Here is a 20,237-nt window from a genome sequence, read left to right as displayed (position 1 = left end):
CCTGTGAGTCAGTAAGTTTTAAACCCGTCTCGATCACTTAGAGGAGCCGTAGAATATTGCTGCAGACCCCGAGTCCCCAGCATCCCACCCTGGAGAGAAGCTGGGGGCACTAGCTTCCGCTCCACTAAGAGAAGACTGAGAAAAAAACTAAGGCATGTTGTCCAAAGGCGGGGGCACTTTATCAAAGGGAAGCGACACCAGGTTTCTCCAGACAGGCCTGATCCTTGAGAGAGCCGAATGCTCTTTTGTAACTTATGAAATGGTGGTCTTTGGCTGGCCCCATTCTCTCCAACAGGAACACTCTGGAGGGGTCCCCCAGGCCCTTAGGCCCTGCTCTCAAGGAACTTCATCCAGGGACCTGGGGTTCCTGCCTAGGCTGGGGGCAGCAAGACAGGTGGGAAGCCTGCTGGTTCTATCTGACCTCAGGATTTCAGGCCACTCTTAGATTTGTCCTGCAAAACGAAGGAGTGGAAGGCAACCCCGAAGTTCCCTCCCAAGATCAGCATGCCCCACGTCTGAGAAGGAGTGCCCAGCAGGACAGAATGGGAAGGACAAGGAAGGCTAGTTACAGTCCTAGAATGAATGGTCCTCCAACACCTGCTGGGGAGGCCCCGGCAGGAAGGAGGGCGGGTCTGCCGGCGCCTCGCCTCTCCTGGGCGCGCCCCTGCCCGCCCAGCTCCGGCCCAGCCCCGCCCGTCTGGCCTGTCCCACCCGCCAGGGCCCCGCCGCATCTGCACCCGCTGCAGCGCCCGGCTCCCCTGTCCCGAGCCACAGCGGTCATCTGTAACCCGGTCGCTCCCGGGAATCTGGACCCAGCCCAGAACGGGGGGCCGAGTGGGCATGGCCTGTCCAGGGGCCGCCTCCCGGGCGCTGGCCCTGGCACTTGTAGCGGTGGCCTTGGCTGGGGTCAGAGCACAGGGCGCAGCCTTCGAGGAGCCTGACTACTATGGCCAGGAGCTCTGGAGACGGGGCAGCTACTATGAGCATCCGGAGCGGGAGCCGGAGCTCTTCTCGCCTCCACTGCATGAGGGCCTCGGGGTGGAGAAGCAGGAGCAGCAGGAGCAGCACCAACAGGAGCCCAGGCCGCCCAAGAAGGCCGCCAAGCCCAAGAAGGTTCCCAAGAGGGAGAAGGTGGTTGCAGAGACGCCTCCACCAGGTAACTTTTTGCGTCGGGCGGCCCGAGGGGGCGCCCGCGATCGCCGCATTCCAGGGCACACCTGGCTTCCTAGTATGTCTCCCTGAGTGATCCCAGCCAAAATCCTGTGGTGCTGGCTACTCACTAGAGACTGCGTCTAAGCTAAGCCCAGCTTTCTCTCCCTGCCTCCTCAGGCAGAAACAGAATTGTGCACTTTGAGAAACTGCCTGGGGAGCTGGCCCTCGGTGTCCCAAGAGGTGTCTGTTGCTTCTTCCTGCTCTGTTTAGATCTTCAGTCTTCAGAGGCGTTTTCTTCAGAATGATTTCAATCAGTCGGCATGTGACTGGCTGGTGTTATTTGGCAGATGGTCTTGGCAAGGCTTGGTCAGTGACCTTTATTCAGGCAGTGCCCCGTTCTCAGTTCCCTCCACACCCCTGTCAGTGGGCCCTTGAATCCACTATGCACAGGATGGCACAGTCCCAGCTGGAGACTTCGGACCACTCTTGGCCTTTGTAGCAGCCAAGATTCTGCCTTCTTGGAAAGGGGCAGACTACAGGAGCCCTGGAAAGCTCTGAGTGAATGGCAGCCTGGGGTGAGTGATCCATCCTTTGTGCCCATCTCATTTTTCCTTAAGAGATTTAATTTAAAATCTGTCTTCACTTTCTTCTGGTCCAGCCGTTATCACAAAACCTGTGAAGAGGACTTTCTCTGAATTGTTTCAGATGGTGATTGCTCAGTGTAGGAGTTATGGTCCTACTATTTCAGCCACGCGGAGCCAACAGGACAGTGAACAAATTCTACAGCCTTGCAGGGTCTTTGCCTGAAAAGAGAGTCATATGCTAGGTCACAGAGCTCTGAGCTCAGAAGTGGTTTTCATTTGGTTAACGGATACCAAAGTCATCAACCAGGGTGGCAAGGGAAGATGCAGACACTCTTGAGGGGCGGGTCCCATTTGAGTTCCACCTTTGTATATGGCTGAATCTCTCCATTGACAGTTCTGTGGGTTGTGTGACCCCCCCATAGGACCATAGGGGCTTCCCAATTTTTTTTGGTGGGGGGGGGGGAGGGAGGGTAACAGGGATTAAGATGTAGAAAGCTGCAGTGACTTGGCATCCAAGGGTGGGGATAAAACACTGACTTTGGTAATGTCCACTGGTCTCATTAAATTGTCTTCATGGCTGAGGAAAATGGCTACCCTTGTTATGTTACAGATGAGAAGCTTTAAGCTCAAACAGGGAAGTAACTTATCTTGTTACTGTCTTGCTTGGGAGCATTGAAAACCCACCTTGTCAGCCAAGTCTTAGGCTTGCTGTTTAGGGATCCGGAACTTGAGTACCACTTTTTGGCCTCAGCTGCTTCACCTGCAGATAGAAAGAACAGTGTCTGCCATTGCATTTTACTGTGTCTGATGAAGCCAAAGCCTTTCACAGCATCCTTTAGTGTGCTCTAGGGACCAAGAACATAAGACAACCTGGTCCCTCCTCCAAGGACCTCACTGGAGTTGTGAGACTTTGGGGAAATAATCACAGGTGTGCTGAGAGTTGTATTGAACACGGGATGTCAGGAAAATAGGTAGAAGGATGAGGCCAGTGCTTCCCGGGGGAGATGGCCAACTAGGGCTGATTAGTGAGCTGTCTTTGTTTGGATACTCTTAGTCGTGAGCAGTTATAGTCTTTCCCGAGAGCTCAGGAAGTCACAGCCCAGCCTCAGCAGTGTCTCCAGCTTACGTGTCTGGGGGGGGGGGGGGGGCGCGCGTCAGCTATTACAGCCCAGAAGTGGTTCTCCTTCCTTCTGGAGCATTGGCGGTTATCAGCCTTGGAATGGAGTCTCTGAAGGAGAAGTCAAGTATCATCTGGTTTGTAAAAAAGGCCACCTTGCAGATAGAGGTTAGCCTGGGACTAACAGAAAGTTAACTGTTCCTGGTGAATAGTTAGCCACCTGGGTACTGTCTGCAAATGGAAGACACATCCTGAAGCACCAGAATCAGGTTCAGAGGTCTTTGGGGAGCTGCTTCCTGACTCATCGCTATTTTAGCCATTTTCCTAATGAATCAGGTGGGATATCTTAGAGCTTCCCCAGATAGGACAAGTGTGACATTCACCAAATAGTTTAAACTAATACCTCTTTCTCCCCCCACCTAGTGTGGCATGCATGCTTGCGTGAGTGTGTGTGTGTGTGTGTGTGTGTGTGTGTGTGTGTGTGTGTGTGTGTATGTGTTCAATAAAACTTTCAACTGTGGACTCCATGTAGTAGAGGAGAGATTTAAACTAAAATGATCTTGGTTGGGGGACTCAGAAGAATTTGTCCACTTCAGTTGCACAGAGAGATGATTCTATCCCACCTTAAGTGGTGTGCGTGGTATACATGATGCTCATGGTGTCATAGAGGCACTGTTCTGTGTGGTGGGCTATTTTATAAATAGGTTGCCAATCTTAGGAATGTGCTTGAGAGGAGGGAACCTGGGGATCCTGTCTGGGGTGTTAGATGCAAACTTCTGGAATTTACTGCATGGCTATTGAATGCTGGGTTCCAGGACAGGGTAGACACTGTGGTGGGAGCAGAGGGTAAGATTGAGAGATAGGTGAGAACAGAGAACTGACTTGGATATCCCATTTGGAGACAGTGAAATGCTTTCCACTTGGCTCTTGGGAGCATAGAAGTAGGAGTTGATAAAGGAGAAGCAGGAAAAGTGTGTGTGTGTGGTGGGCACTAATGGGGCATGTGTGTGGATCCCTGAGGAGGCTGGTGCAAAGGCTATTGTTCTGGCTTTGAGTTTTGGCTTTGATCCTTGGCAACGGGAGAAATACCCTGTGGATGCCCTGTGCTGATATCTATGGAGGTGGCTTGGAGAATGGAATCCTTTGGCTAATTGGGGGTAGCAGTGAGCATCCTCCTGTGATGGTTGGTTGTCAGCTTGACACACCTGAGAAGCAGGAACCTCAATTGAAGAATCACCTCCATCAGATTGCTCTGTGGGTATGTCTGTGGGGGACTTCCTTGATTGCTAATGGGTGTAGGAGGGCCCGGCCCACTGTGGGTGGTGTTTACCTTAGGCAGGTGGTCCTGGGCTATGTAAGAACGGTAGCTAAGAAAGCCAGTGAATGGCCTTCCCCTGTGGTCTCTGCTTCAAGCTCCTGCCTTGAACTCCTTCCCTAGCTTCCCCTGATGATGAACTGTAGCCTGTAGGTTAAAAACCAATCCTTTCTTCCCCAAGGTGCTTTTGGTAATGGCAACAGAAGGCAAACCAGAAACACCTACTCTGAAAAGCTAAAACTTGAAATGCTTAAAAATCTGAGCCCTTTGAACACCAGTACACTCATGGTGAATGTACCATGAAGCTTTGCTTTAACTCAAAGCTACCTCCAGGCTCTGTGTGTGGTGTATATGACACATAGATTAATTCCATGGTTGGGGAAAACCGTGAAATCTGAAGTGTTTTCGTTCCCAAGAACTTGAATCAGGGACGCTTAAGCAGTATTTCATTTTCAATGGAGAAGGGCCCCGCTGTACTGAATGGAAGAGAACACTGAAAAGCGTTTACTGAAAGTTTGGTTGAGAATAATTATAGACTCATAGGAACTTACAGAAATATTATCGTGAGGTCCCATGACCCACCCCTCAGTTCCATCAATGGGAAATCTTAGGTAACTCTAGTGTAGGTTCCCCAACCCTGACACTTCCAGCACTTTGGACTGAGTATACATGTGCTGGGAGGTGAGGGTGGGGTGGGGGTTGGGTCCTGTATGTTGTAGGATGTACACCTTTGACCAATGAACTACTACAGGACCTTCCTCTCAGCCCTCACAAACAGAAATGCCTCTAGACATTGCCAGCCATCTGCAGGGGGCTGAGAATGACCATTGGGTATCAAAAGCATGGCATAGGATGTTATACGTACTGTGAATTAGATTGTAATATTGCATTTCAGTAGTTTCTTCTCCACGCATGTATGCATGTGTATGTGCATGTATGCGTGTTTTTTTTTTTTTTTTTTTTGAGACAGGGTTTCTCTGTGTAGCTTTGCGCCATTCCTGGATCTCACTCTGTAGACCAGGCTGGCCTCGAACTCACAGAGTGCTGGGATTAAAGGCGAGTGCCACCACCGCCCGGCATGCATTCATGCTTATGTATGCGTATGCACATGTGTGCTTGTGTGTGTATGGGTCCACCAGGGTATAGATAGGACCATGGAATCCTCGTCTGAGGCCTTTTGTAAGCGTCAGTTTATCCCAGAATCTTAGAACTTTTAGGAAAGTAAATGGTCACAGTGCAAATTCCTATCCACTGCAGGGTTCAGACAATAGCTGCCCAGCCTCTGCTCCACCCCTCCCTGGATGAGCTCTCCCCACTTCAAGGCCATCTACTCATTGGATGGGCAGTGCTGATTGCTAGAATATTCTTTTTCATCGACAACCTCCTTCTAACTCTATTTATTCAGCTGTTTCTGGTTGAATTCCACAGTTTCTGCAGTTGGAATGCTTTGTGGTCCCAGGAGTGAGCCTCAGGTCCCTAGTTTTCATTATCCAGCATGAAGAATAAGATAACAGCTCCATGGGGGTCATGCCAGTGGATGTAGGGTGTGCTTATTTTGGGTTGCCTTTGAATTGTGGCCACACTCCTTTTAGAGGATGAAATGTAGCCAACTGATAGACCACAGTTGCATAATTCACCTGCCTTTTCCTCCCACATGGCAGAAAGAAACAAACAAGGCTGGGAATAAGGGATTTGAATATTGTTTTCTCCCCTCCTCGGCTTAGGAGCCGACTCGAATATGGTGGCTTCAAATCTGATTTCCCACTGACTCCTTTGTCTGTACCATTTCCAGGCATCGGCTAGAAGGTACCACTGTTTGGATCTGAACAAACCCGCATGGATCCCCTAGTCCGGAGCTAGTCCCTCTGGGACATGCTGAGTGTGGAGGGAGCCATTTTTTGTTTGTAGGTCTATGCCTGGAATCATCCAGTTTGTGTTTAGTATGTGTTGTGTCCCGGCTGTCAGGGGAAATAAAAAGGTGGCGATTTGTGCCTATTTGCTTGTAAACAAGGCTCTTTCTGGGTGAGCTCTTGCTGGTTGGTAGAAAGGGCTGTCCTGTAAAGCTTTGCCTGGTCTCTTGTTGGGTCAGAGCCGCCTGACCTTTGTTAGAAGTGCCCTAACTTGGGCAAAACTTAAGTCTGAGGAGGAGGTATTTGTCAATATTTCAGTAGTGTTCTTAATAAGCTCAGGGAGTGTCATTGGCATACTTAAAGAACAAGAAAGCCTTGATGGCTGCCTGCATGCTTTAGTATCAGACCTGAAGTATTTCATCCAAGTCACCTCCCTGCAAAGCTCCAAGGAAAAGGATGGATTAGGGAGGGAAAAAGCATTGCTTTCTGAGGCACCGCTACCCTTTCCAGAACCCTTTCCAGAACTCTTTCCAAAGCTAACTCACTGCTGGCCTGCTCCTCCTGCCTGTGCCCATGGCTCCGGAAATTAGGGTTGTGCCTGGATGAGAGACAGTGGAGACCCTACAGGGGTGGAGGAAGCCAGATTGCATGCTGTGCTTCTAAAACAGTTGTGGCATTTCCCCCATCTACCTCTTGTGTCTGTGACTGCCAAGTCTCAAGGTGACCGTGCTTCATTTAGACTTGGGACAAAACCAGTTTTAACTCCAGAGCCTGGATTTTGTGGTGAGACCTCCTTTGTATGTCCCAAAGGGCTAGGAAGACAAGTGCCAATCTAGTGTCACCCAGCAGTGACAGGTTCTGTCCTCTGAGACCCTCTCAGGTCCCTGTTCATGCAGCTGCCACTTGGATTGTGAAATCTCTGAGTTAGGTTTCTTTGACTGGCTGTGGGAAGGGTTAGTATCCTTAAGTGGCTGGCCTCTGTCTCACTGGAGGTGACTGCTGGCTAACATGGCAAAGAATACCTACCTTCATGTGTTGATCAGCTTCTGATGCCATAGATTTGAATATACTATATACGCCATGCAAGGCATGTACAATGCTCCCTGGTAAGCCTGTTGAGGATTCAGAGAAAGCTAGGGACCGAACTGTGCTCCTTCCGGGCACATGTGACTTTCCAAGCCTTGGTTCCTCCATGGAGGATTGTGTCAATAGCACTCACACTCCCTGTTGAGGTGTGAGGTTAGATGGGTGTGGCCCTGTTGGTTCCGACAGGGGTGGGATGGGGCAGTTTTGTGTCACCTTTTCCCCCGGCTCCTGGAGTACCTGCCAGGCTGTGTCCTACAGACGCTGACAGGCAATGCCCCTGGGTTGTTGGCATCCCTTTTCTCCTCGTAGCCCCTTTCCTTCAAGCTACATGCAGTCATCCCCCAGGTACGATCCTGCAGCACATGCCTGCTTCCCTCAGCGTGTTCTCGGCAGAACCCAAACCCAGGCAGATAGGTGCTCCGGGTACCTGCAGAGCCTACAGATCCTACTGCAGAGCCTACTCGCCTGCACACACCTGCCTGCCTGCTGCTGGTCCTGGGGTCTTTCCTTAGAGACAACAAACTTCCACTCCATACCCTGTTTCCTCTGACACTATCGTCAGAATTGGAAAGGGGCACAGGCTGTCCCCTCTCTGTCCCTTTCCTGCTCCTATCTGCATAGAGCAGGGACTTCTTTATATATACACATTGTAATGTAATTACATAATTTCTCCTCTCTCTTTCCTCCCTCCAATCCCTCTCATGTACCCCCTTGCTTTCTCTGAGTTTCATGGCCTTTTCTTTAATTGTATATACACTATCTATACATGTATGTATAGATATATAGATACGGATAGATATAGATTCCTAAATGCGTAACTACAACCCACTCAATTCCTATAATGTTACCTGTATGTACTTGACCTCAGGGCTCACACTTGGTATTAGATAACCAAGAGTTGGGATGCTCATAGTACTGTGTCTAGGATTGAGTCCCCTTGACCTTTTCCCCTTTCATGTCAGAATATCCACTGACATTGTCACTGTTCAGGAATTGTTTGGGCTGCTATGCTGATAAGACTTTGTGGAGATAGCCTGTCTCACATTTCTAGGAGACACAGTCCTGGGAAGCGTCCTGTTCCTCTGGCTCTTACACCGTTTCTCTCTCCTTTTTTGCAATGATCCATGAAACTTAGGTGCAGGAATTATGCAGTAGATGCATCAGTTGGGACAGGGCGCCACATGCTCTCTTGTCCTCTGCATTTTGATAGGTGGTGGTTTCCTGTAATAGTCTTTATCTGTTGCAAAGAGAAGTTTCCTTGATGAGGGGTGAGGACTGCACTTATCTATGGGGATAAGGATAAATATTTAGAATGTAGTTAGAGATTATGCTGGTTTAATAAAGAGCTGGATGTAGGTTCTCCTCCAAGATCCATGTCTTCACCGCCCTGAGTGGCTAGCTAGGTTTCCAGGACCAGGCATGAGTGAACTTTAAGTCCAATTAGAGAGTGGTTAGGTACTGCCAGCGCGTGTGTGCCACTGTCGCGCCCTTAGGGCTATCATGGCGTGCTGGACTTCACTGCGGACCACAGGCATCATAGCTCGGTAGGACTTTTGTTTGCTTCCCTCCCTGGAAGCTTCATAATGCTGTCTGACACCACACAAACTAGTCCTAAGGCAGGAAGGAGGCTTTCAGGTCAGATCCGGATCAGGTCTCAAGTTCAAATAATAATTAAAATAATCCCCTGGGGAAGCAGAGACAGGAGGCTCCCTAGGGCTGTTGGCTAGGTAGCCCAGCCTGCTTGGCAAGTTCCAGGTGAGTGAGAGATGCTGTTTAAAATTGGGAAAAAAAAGTGGCCGGTGCAGAACAACTGTCCTCTGATGTCAACATGCATGCGTACAAAGTTGCTTGTGGACTCCCACACATGCACACACAAGTGGACACACACACACACACACACACACACACACACACACACACACACACACACACACACACCCCTTTCCTAACACCTGCAGGAGGCGAGAGACCTTGAGGTTGCATTTCTGGGGAGCTATTGAGAGAAACTCACGTGGAACCCTCCTGCCATGGGTTCCTTACCAGGCAAGAACTGCCAGAGCCCTGGGCCAGCTCCCTCCTTCAGGGAGAGTGAGTGCAGAGCTCTGTGGCATGGAATTTCCTGGGGAAGCAGAGACTGCAGGGAAGCAAAGGCTTTTCAGTTTGGGGTGTGTGTGTGTGTGGGGGGGGGTTGCTACTGTAAGCTCCTTGTGCAGCACGGGGGAAAAACAGTTTTCTATTAAGCCAGAGGAATTATATTTATCGTGGTGCACCAGAATAGAACATGTGGCCAGCGTTAGCGGTGCAGCGCGCTACTTTTAAGGAATTCTGCACTGTCACGCAGCCCAGATGGAGATGCTGATTGGATTCTGGCTCCTTCTCCGAACACTATTTCCCCTTCTCTTTCTTCTTTCATCTGTACAGACCATATGGTGCCTTTCTTGTTCTGGGGGAGGAGGGGTCTATAGCAGCCTTGGTGCTGACAGGGAGGCCTCTTTGGAGCTGGTCACTAGCACTGTTACCTCCTGGCTGTCAGTGACCTTGGGAAGCCCTCTTCCTCACTCTAGGTTCTTAGCCTGTGAGTTGAGACCTCTTTGGGGGGTGTGTGTGTGTCACATATCACATGTTTACATTATGATTCATAACGGTAGCAAAATCGCAATTATAAAGTAGCAATGCAATCATTTTGTGGTTGGGGAGCACAGCATGAGAAAAAGGTTGAGAATCATTGCTCTAGGCCTTTATGTTCTCCACTGTAAAATGCCCTTCCTGTCCTCAGAGGCTTGAACCTTGCAGTGAACATGTCTTGTAAATTTTGGAGCCTGTTAGCTATTAGCAAATGGGATAGTGTTAGCGACATGTGGGCCTCGGGATCATGCTGGTCTGGTAGAGACAGCAGCTGTTTTTTGCACCCTGAGTCTCTCACAGGTATCGTTTTATGCCCTCACTCTAACATCCTGTCTGTGTGGCAGGCTCTGCTACCTTCTTCTGTTGAGGAGGGGAAGAGGTAGAGAGGTCAGGCTGGTGCCCTTGGGGGTACCCTGGCTGTACCTGTCTCCCAGGTACCACCCTGGACTGTGGGTGGATCATACCTCTTCTCCTCTCTGGAAGGCTGCACCCCTAACCCTGAGTTGGCTAGTTTTTATAGAAAGGCTTTTTCAAGTGGGGGGCACTCGGTATGCCGTTCCTGCCCTCAAAGCCCCAGGTGATGAGCTAAGCTGGACAGGCTTGCTTAGCCCCTTCCCTGACTGGATCCTGCTTCCCCTTCCCTTCCCTCAGCACTTCCTAGACAATGAGACCCCTGCATTAGGCTTTGCTTAGCGGCAACTTGACTCTAGACAGATGCTATCAGAGCCTCTCCAAGGAGGATTCGATTGAAGTGAGGAATCAGGAAAGGCAGTTTTTAAGATGATGCCAGAGCTGAGACTTGCAAGATGAGAAGGAGCCAATTAGCTTGAGAGTAGAGGGGTAGGTGCCCCCATGAGGGGGGCGATTTGTGCTTTGTTGTTAGGACAGGGGTAGGGGGACAAAGTGAGGAGAAACTGAAAGGTTAACAGGGTCACATCGGGCTCCCAGGTCACTCCCCAGTTAGTGAGCAACCGACTCACAGGTCCCCAAGACATGGCCTCGGAGAGAGTTGGGTGTGCGAGCCCAGCATGGGGAAACATGCTAGCTTTGATGTCCAAGTCCAGCTTTGCTCTCCAGTTCCAGCTATTACTCCCAGTGCTTCAGGGAGGCTCAGCAGCGTTTTGTAGGCTTACAATACTTAACAGCATGCAGTTGTGCATGGGTCTCGTGAGGGGTGATTATCTCCATATGTACCAAGCAGCCTCTTCTTTAGTCAGACCCCTTAAAGTCCAAGGCCCCAGGGCTGGAGAGAAAAGCTGGGATTGGCTGTCTGTAGGAGAGGACCATGAGTTCTCACATCCAGAGGCTTGTCTGATATGCGAAATAACAATATCTTTCTCTCTTTTTCTTTCTAGGTAAAAATAGCAACAGAAAAGACAGAAGAAGCAAGAGTCTCGAGAAAGCTGTCCGAGATGATCACGGTGGCCCTGTGGCCCATGAGTATGTCAGAGAGAGTAAGTGAAGCTCTTGGAGGTCCACTACCCTATTTCTGTCACCTGCCCATGGTGGGTATAGGCAGCTGGCATGGCTGGTCATATACACCCTGTAGAGGTATTGTCTGGACCTGTGTCTGTTCTTAGCCATTGTGCAGGAGTGCAGACATCTCAGCAGCTCAAACTTCTCTCGGGGCGTTGCTACCCCATGCAGGTTTTCCCCATTGAATTGCTTGAGTCACGTCCAAGTTTCCTGTCCCCTCCCTTAGACTCTGTCACTTGGAAGTCCACGTCATTGTGATCTCTTAGCTGCTCATAGCCTTGGTTGTGTATCTCTTGTCTCTCAACCCAGCACAGGGTCTGTGGTGGCATAGATAAAGCTTTCTATTCCCAGGATCTGTAATACTAGACCTGACAGCTTGCAGCCATGTGTAAGTACTTACCCTAGTATGTTCAGCGGTTGGTAGTAGGGGTGGGGATAATGGCTTGATTGCTAGAGTGCTTGCCTAGCATGCATGAAGCCTTGGGCTTCATCCCAGCACTTCACACACCAGGTGTGCAGCTAGAAGACCAGCACTGTGAGACCAGCACTGTGAGACCAGCACTGTAAGATCAGCACTGTGAGACCAGCACTGTAAGACCAGCACTGTGAGATCAGCACTGTAAGATCAGCACTGTGAGATCAGCACTGTAAGATCAGCACTGTAAGATCAGCACTGTAAGATCAGCACTGTAAGATCAGCACTGTGAGACCAGCACTGTGAGACCAGCACTGTAAGATCAGCACTGTAAGACCAGCACTGTAAGACCAGCACTGTAAGATCAGCACTGTAAGATCAGCACTGTGAGACCAGCACTGTGAGACCAGCACTGTAAGACCAGCACTGTGAGACCAGCACTGTAAGATCAGCACTGTGAGATCAGCAATGTAAGACCAGCACTGTGAGACCAGCACTGTAAGATCAGCACTGTGAGATCAGCAATGTAAGACCAGCACTGTAAGACCAGCACTGTGAGACCAGCACTGTAAGATCAGCACTGTGAGACCAGCACTGTAAGACCAGCACTGTAAGACCAGCACTGTGAGACCAGCACTGTAAGATTAGTGCTGTGGTCAGCACTGTGAGATCAGCACTGTAAGATCAGCACTGTGAGACCAGCACTGTAAGATCAGCACTGTAAGGTCAGCACTGTAAGACCAGAACTGTAAGACCAGCACTAGCGAAATAGAGGCAGGAGGATGGGGAATTTAAGGTCATCCTCAGCAACACAGAAAGTTGTAGGACAGCCTGGGATATATGAGATATTGTCTCAAAAAAAAAAACAACAACAACAAAAAAAAAACCAACAACCCAAAAACCAAATCCCAAAATTATAGAAAAAGAATGTTCAATGTTATTATTTCTAGACTCATGGAGGAACGCTGACCCATTGGCTGTAGCTATAAATATTCTTAACTATTTTGTCACTGTTATTGTACTAAACTTCAATATTCAGGATCATTTTCTGCTAACATTAGTAATAGTGACAATTTATTAAATGTATATGTAGTTGCCAGATCCTTTGCTCAGTGTCTGACCTTCCAGGCACTCTGCTAATCACTATGGGTGTCACCACCATCACATCATCATTATCCTCCTCTTCTTCCTCTTCCTCCACACTCTGTAGATTAAGGGAAGGTCCTTTGGTCAGAGCTGTGTAGCAAAACAGAGCTTAAAATGAAAGATTCCAAGGTTGTTGTCTTTTTGCTTAGTAATGACAGCAGACAAAAAAAAAATCAGCTCAATATTTTACAGATTTGCATAGGACTCACTCTTAGCTGCCACATCTGTTCGGGAGCTACGTCACAGAGGTGACTGTCACCAGGGTAGTTGCACATTCCCTTAGGTACAATGTCAGGGTTTGGGGCTGTTTTTCTAACTAACAATCTGCCATCAAAGATATCACTGCTCTGAGTACAGTGCGTTCTAAGATTGAGAGAAATCAATTCTTATGAGCTTCTGCAGTCATTTAGGGATCTAAATGTCTATTTCATCTGAAGGTGAACACTGAGGTACCCACTGGAAGGACCTTGTCCCTTGGAAGGATGTGTTGAGTGTATAGTATGTAGCTAGGCTGTGTTCCTGGGCTCACTCATCCTGAGGCTCAGGTCCCTTAGCATCTGTGATGGTTAGCTTTAATCATCAACTTGACCTAACATTACCTGGGAAGAGAGCCCAAATGAAGAATTGTCTGCTTTGGGTTGGCCTGTGGGTCTGTCTGTGGGGAATTGTTTTAATTAAGTAATTGATTTGAGAAGATGCAGCCCACTGTGGGAGGCATCATTTCCTAGGCAGTGGGTCCTGAACTGTGTAAGAACAGAGAAATTGAAGTAAGCATGAGTAAGTGTAAATGTGTTCATTTCTCTCTGCACTTGACTGTGGATGTGATGTGACCCATTGTTTTAAGTTTCTGCCACCGTGGATTCCCGAGTGATGGACTGTTACTTAGAATAGTGAGCTGAGATAGACCCCTGTCTCCTCTAAGTTGTCTTCTGTTGGGGTATTTTGTCTAGGACAGTCGTAGCTTCCTCTCCGGTGCTGGGTCCCTCCACCTGCTGGTGGGATGGCGGTGGCAATTGCTGTTTGCTCACGTATACTACCAGGCTGAGGTCGCTTCAGGGTGACAGCCTCAGGAGCACTTTGGAGTTCTTCTGCCAACCAATCTGGACTTGAGGGTTCTTCAGTATCTGGTGAATTCTTGAGTGCTTTCAAACACATTTTCAAACATATTTTATCCAGATTTTCTCTCAGCAGCTTCAGCAGAAGGCTTGGGTTGGATTATCTTATTCTTCTTTCTCAGAATTAGAAATTATTAAAATTGGGGAAGGCAATTCAGGAAGATTTTGGAGGCCCGTTTATACACACACACACACACACACACACACACACACCACACCACATACATACATACCACACACACACACACACACCACATACATACCACACACACACACACACACACACCACACCACATACATACCACACACACACCACATACATAACACACACACACACACACACACACACACACACACACACACACACACACACACACACCACATACCCCGTCCCCCGCACAAACACTATACACATGGCATTTCCTCTTTTCTGTCACAGATGCCCTCTCTAAGTAGATTATTTTTCCGAGTTGACCTCATGGATGGTGTCACTTACCTCAAAGGCAGCCATCACACCCCCAGTTCACTGAGTATCTTAGCTACTGTATTAGCCTGGGGAATTATTCTGTTTTTCAAGGAGGGATTGATGAGAATCTGAGAGGAAAAGAACAATGACTTCCTGTTGCTCCACTGAGGGAAGGATAGAGACTGTGGGTGGTGACTAGATGGTTCACACTGAAGGCAGGTGACAGAGCCTTTAAAAGAGTCTGAAGTCAGTGGGGGCAGATGGAAGTCACCCTCGAAGAACTTTCCCAAGAGCAAATGTGTGCTTAGCTGTTATGAGACTAAAGCGCTGTAACAGTTGGGTCAGCTCTCCCAGGACATGATCCGCTCCTCGCCTGGTTGAGTTCTTGTCGACATCCCCATCTCATTGGTGCCCACAGCTTTTGCTCTGTGACTTTCCAGTCCCTTCCCCAAAGTTGAGAGCTAGTTGATTTTGGGTTGATCTACATATCTCATCAGGCTGATAGAACGAAGAGACGTGTCTGTGTGCTGGTCCTGAGCAGAGGGTGTAAAAGCCTTTGTCTGTTACCAAATGTCTGCACCTTGGCCACCAGCCCAGTGTGCTGAGTGGCCACCACTGTTCTTATTTGCTGTTGGGATAGTGTACCTCCCCATTTCTGTCCCAGTGTTTTCTGAGAATTTATGATGAGAATCCTTGTGGAAAGTTGACTGGAAGGAGATTTAGACATCTGCCTACTCCAGAAAGCTACGAGAGAAGGTATCACCAAATGTCTAGTTTTCTAGCTGGACTAAAGCTGGCCGTACACAGTAAGGGAGGGGTGAATGTGCCCCACGTGGAAGCTATTTTCTCCTTCTGTAGTCATCTGATTCCCACATGGTAGATGTTCTTCCACATCTGGTGTTAGGTTCAAGTAGGTTTCCTTTCTTGAGTCTTGGGCTTCTAGGGCAAGCTTGGGAGTGGTTACAGAATTTTCAACCAGAATTCCCTGAAGTCTAAGACACTTCCGAGCAATGGAGAGTTTTATGGGTTGCGTCCAGTCATTCTGAGGAAGTTTTATCTTTTAAAATCTCCTTTAAGAAAAAGCTTTTTGTTTTTGTTTTTAATTTCAAATAACTGTAGATTCATACAAACAAACAAAAAATTGAGATAAGGGTCTGACTTACCTTTTACTCTGCCTGTACCAGAGCTGATGTTTTTATATGACTGTAGTGAAGTAATAGAGTCAAGAAACTGACTTGGACAAAGACAGACCATATTCAGATTCTGCCAGCTGTGTGTGTGTGTGTGTGTGTGTGTGTGTGTGTGTGTGTGTGTGTGTGTGCGCACAGGACTGTGCAGCTATATTATGTGTGGTTTCTGGAAACACTCCTGTCCCGTCAGAGGTTCTTTGTGCTGTTCTTTAGAGAAACTCCCCTCCCCATGTTCAAGCCCTGGTTCCTGGCAATGCAGCTCTGTTCTCTATGATGTTGTAGTTGTAAGACAACGAGATACACGAAATCATATGCTATGTAACCTTGGAGACTGACTTTTTTATGTTCGGCATAGATCTCTTTTATTCCTTCTGAATTGGATAAATAGATCTGGTTTGGTGTTTTTATGATGTAGTAGTTAGGCAAAGCTAAGCCCATTAAAATATTATTGAAGGCTAACATGTGGAGAGAAACCTATGAGAATGTAAGGATATAACTCATTGGCGTGTGTAATCCCCACACATTGATTTGGGTTGTCATGGACACCACACAGTGTGAAAATGCATCATTGCCACTGCTCTTTACAAGAAGAAGATTGTGCTAGAACCTCTGATGTCAGCTCTGGCCCCCAACCAGCCAATCTCCTTGCTTCTCCTTAAACACTGCTATGATCAGAGGTGACAGGCATGGTTTTGAACTTGGTAATATTGGTGGACAGGTGCCGTACACTCTTGTATCTGATTCCCTTTGCTGGTTATCATGTTTGTGAGGCTCATCCATGCTGCTGCAAACATTGTGGCTTGTTTATCCTCATGGGTCTGTCGTATTCCACAGCAGGACTGTCCACCGCGGCCTGTGTACTCATCCTCCCATTGACAGATATTGATGTGGATTTGACCTTTCGGCGATTACAGAGTGCATTTGGGATCACTTTTGTGTGATTCTTTTGGCGTGTACCTCCGGTAGAGTTGCTGCATCATAGGGAGTGGGTATCTTGGATAAGGACTGGTAGGAGGGGCCTGAGGACTCGGCTCAGTTGGTAAAGTGCTTGTTGGGCAAGCTTGAGGACCCGAGTTTGGATCTCCATGTTGGAAAGAAAAGTGCTGGGCATAGAGACACACACCTATACCCCAGAACAGGAGAGGAGATGGCAGCAGGATCTTTGACTCACTGGCTAGCCGGTCTAGCCAAATTGATGACCCCAGGTTAAATGAGAGACTTTCTTTTTTTAAAAAATTTATTTATTAAATTTAATTTTACATATCAGCCACAGATTCCTTTGTTCTCTCCCCTCCCACCCCACCCCACCCCACCCCACCCCCACCTTCCCCCAGCCCACTCCCCATTCCCATCTCCTCCAGGGCAAAGACTCCCCCGAGGATTGAGTTCAACCTGGTAGATTCAGTCCAGGCAGGTCCAGTCCCCTCCTCCCAGGCTGAACCAAGTGTCCCTGCATAAGCCCCAGGTTCCAAACTGCCAGTTCATGCACTGAGGAGAGGACCCGATCCCATTGTCTGGATGCCTCCCAAGCAGATTAAGCTAATCAACTGTCTTATTTATCCGGAGGGCCTGATCCAGTTGGGGGCTCCTCAGCTATTGGTTCATAGTTCATGTGTTACTTTTCGTTTGTATATTTGTCCCTGTGCTTTTTCCAACCTTGGTCTTAACAATTCTCGCTCATACAAACCCTCCTCTTTCTCACCAATTGGACTCCTGGAGCTCCACCTGAGGCCTGACCGTGGATCTCTGTATTGGGTTCCCTCAGTCATTGGATGGGGTTTCTAGCATGACAATTAGGATGTTTGGCCAGGTGGCCTTCGAATACTTCAGAGATCTATTCAGAGGGCCTGATCCAGTTGGGGGCCCCTCAGCCTTTGGTTCATAGTTCATTTGATTTCATTTGTTTGGCTATTTGTCCCTGTGCTTTATCCAACCTTGGTTTCAACAATTCTCACTCATATAAACCCTTCTCTTTCTCGCTAATTGGACTCCCGGAGCTCCACCCGGGGCCTAGCCGTGGATCTAAATGAGAGACTTTCTAAACAAAAAAAGAGAAGCAACGGGAGAAAACACCACACCTTGACCTCCAGCCTCCATCCGCATGTGCACACAAGCTTACATGCCCACGCGAGCATGCCCACATGTAACACCGCACACACAGAGAACTGGCAGAGAATTTTCCAAGTTGATTATGACCATCAACATTCCCACCAGCAGTAGCTTTTCTTCCTTCAAAGCCCACATTTGGTCTTGTCAAGCTTCTCTGTTTCATCCATGTTGGTGACATATGCCGCTGTTTTGATGTGGTCTGACTGTGTGTTTTCCTGGTGACTAATGGTTAATGCTTCTTTGCTATTAGAGTGACTCACTTTGTTCAGCTCCGCTTAGGTCACGGTTTTCCTGCCATTCTTCTCATTGATGGGAAGGCTTGGTTGGCTGGTTTGCTCTTGTCAGGTAAATGGCTTAGCTTTTCACTCTACCAAAGATGTCTTTTGAATGACAGATGTTCTTAAACCTAAAACAAACCAATCCTTAATCTTTTCTTGGGTGGCTGGTGCTTTCCCATCATGTTTAATTTGATTTTTGCCTTCCCTAAGGTCTTGAAAACATTTATTTCTATTTTCTACTGATAGAGTCTCTTCTTGTCGTGTATTGCCGCTGAAATTATTTGATAAAATAGAAATGTGAAGTAAATAATAGTGTAGGCAGACCATGGATGTGGTGACAAGCAGTTTGTTTTGAACTAGTAATTACCTTCTAAGGTCTTTATTAGCAATGTATGAGGAAAAATATGAATTTCCCATGATGACTCATAGACAGTGAGTATCAGTCACAGCAGCTTCTGATACGCATGTGTTTGGGAAGTATTGGTTAGATGTCAGGGATTCTATGATGGAAACTCATTTTGGCTTGTGATCGAGACTCCCAGCCTCTCCAGGCAGGTAGACTAATCTCTCTGAGATGGCGGGGCTTTCCGGAGGAGTGTGGCTCCAAGGCAGGGTGAATAGGGAGAGTGGAGTGGTTGGGAATGGAGTATGGGAGGCTTTCCAGATGAAGCAGCCACTGAGCTGGATATCCAAGGTGAAGACAGTGGCCAGATGAGACTCTTTGAGGCTGAAGCCTCCTGGGGCAGACTCCGTGGGCTCCACCCTTGGCCTTGCCTCCTAGTTCTCTGAGAATTTCCTTCGTTGGACCCTCAGAGCCTGGGAAAGAAACTCTCCAGACTTCTTTTACTGTGTAGGTGAGAGATGCCAGCCAGATGTTGGGGGCCCCTTGAGGTTCTTGGAACCTCAGAAGACCTTCCTGAGAACTGCTGTCATTGACCCACACAAGTCTGTGTGGAAGTTAGGCGTCCATTTTTCTAGGTTCTTGGAAAGATTTCGGTTCTTGGGCTGGTCATTTAGTTTTCTGTCCCAGCAGTGCAGTGGGGCACGTCTTCAAGGTCCTCTTTGATGTGTTGGGTATTAAAGAGCTTTCCAAGGATGATTAGATAAGACCAAGATTAGTTTATAGACTTCCCAAGAATCTGAGAGACTCCCACGTCCTTCTGAGCAGCTCTTGGTGTCTGAGTCAGGCAGTGAGCCACGGCAAACACAATCTCATCACACAGGAAGCAACCTCCACACTCTTCGTTGGTTGGAGGGAATGTCAAGTTCAGAAAGGCAAAGGAAAGGATTCCATAAGCGAGTCCTATTGGAGTCATAGGCAGCAATAAAGACAAAAAAAAATCCAAGAGAGCTAGCAACTTATTACTGGGAGCCTCTTCCCCTCTATTTCTTCAAAAATCTTCTGCTTTGGTAGTAGCAGGCAGCCACAGCAGGCCGCAGCTCCTCTCTGCCAGGAGTGGTGACTTTCCTACTTCCAGCCGCTTTCCTGGTGTGACCCCCAACGTCACCAAAGCATTGGTATTTTACTTTTGAACTTTCATCTCAAATGGGGGAATATAAAGAGTGCACTTGGGGGCTCCTGTCACAGCTGATTTCCAAACTGAACTTGGCTACATCGTAATTATTTAAGTCAGTCTGGTCTCTCCAAGTCTCAGTTTGTTTATGGGTAAGACCGGTTTGTGGACATTGTGAAGGTTTAGTGGCGAGATGTCCAGAGGGCGTGACTCAGAGGGAGTTGCTTGCACGTTAGCCTAATTGCTCATAGATTTAACAAACTTTTCGAGATTTGACCTTCACAGCAGTTCCCTGGGGATATGTGGGACACTGGGAGTGGAGTTTGGGGGTTGGTGCGTCCAAATCAGAATCCATGTGCTATGTATTCTATTTCCTGTTATCTCTGGGTCACAAAGTTGCCCCTGACATTAAAGGCGGTAGGCAGTCTTGAGATTCGTTCAAGAACTGATATACAGAGTGTCCCTAGTCTTGTTTCTGCTGCTGTGATAAAGCACCCTGCCGAAAACGCTTAGGGGAGAAAGGTTTTGGTTTTTGTTTTAGCGATGTTATAGGCCGTCACTGTAGGGCCATTACAGCAATAAGAGCTCTAGGGAGCTGGTCACATCACACCCACGTGGAGTCAAGAGCAGAGAGGATGCATGCCTGCTGGCTCAGCGACTCTCCAAGCATAAAATTGTTTCATTGCTACTTCATAACTGTAATTTTGTTACCGTTATGAATTGTAATGTAAAAGTCTGATATGCAGGAAATCTGATATGGGACCCCTAATGGTTGCAACCCATAGGCTGATAACCACTG

General features: G+C 48.1%; 1 protein-coding gene and 1 long non-coding RNA gene across 2 annotated transcripts in view; one reads left to right on the top strand and one right to left on the bottom strand.

Moving 5' to 3' along the window:
• Positions 1-717: 717 nt before the first annotated feature.
• Positions 718-20,237, top strand: part of Cpxm2 (carboxypeptidase X, M14 family member 2) — a 121,048-nt gene continuing 101,528 nt past the window's right edge. Inside the window, exons 1-2 of the mRNA XM_006976958.3 lie at positions 718-1,156; positions 11,085-11,183. Coding sequence (XP_006977020.1) covers positions 841-1,156; positions 11,085-11,183 — 415 coding nt within the window. The 5' untranslated portion in view covers positions 718-840. The remainder of the gene's footprint in view (positions 1,157-11,084; positions 11,184-20,237) is intronic.
• On the bottom strand, positions 1,818-11,716 carry LOC121832296 (uncharacterized). Its single transcript, XR_006075912.2, has 3 exons — positions 11,606-11,716; positions 2,421-2,496; positions 1,818-1,955 (listed from the first exon to the last, which is right to left on the bottom strand). It is a non-coding gene; the product is annotated as an uncharacterized LOC121832296 (long non-coding RNA).

The sequence above is a fragment of the Peromyscus maniculatus genome, chromosome 1 (genome assembly GCF_049852395.1).
Source record: "Peromyscus maniculatus bairdii isolate BWxNUB_F1_BW_parent chromosome 1, HU_Pman_BW_mat_3.1, whole genome shotgun sequence".
Classification (NCBI taxonomy): domain Eukaryota; kingdom Metazoa; phylum Chordata; class Mammalia; order Rodentia; family Cricetidae; genus Peromyscus; species Peromyscus maniculatus.
This window is presented reverse-complemented; position numbering and strand designations above follow the sequence as displayed.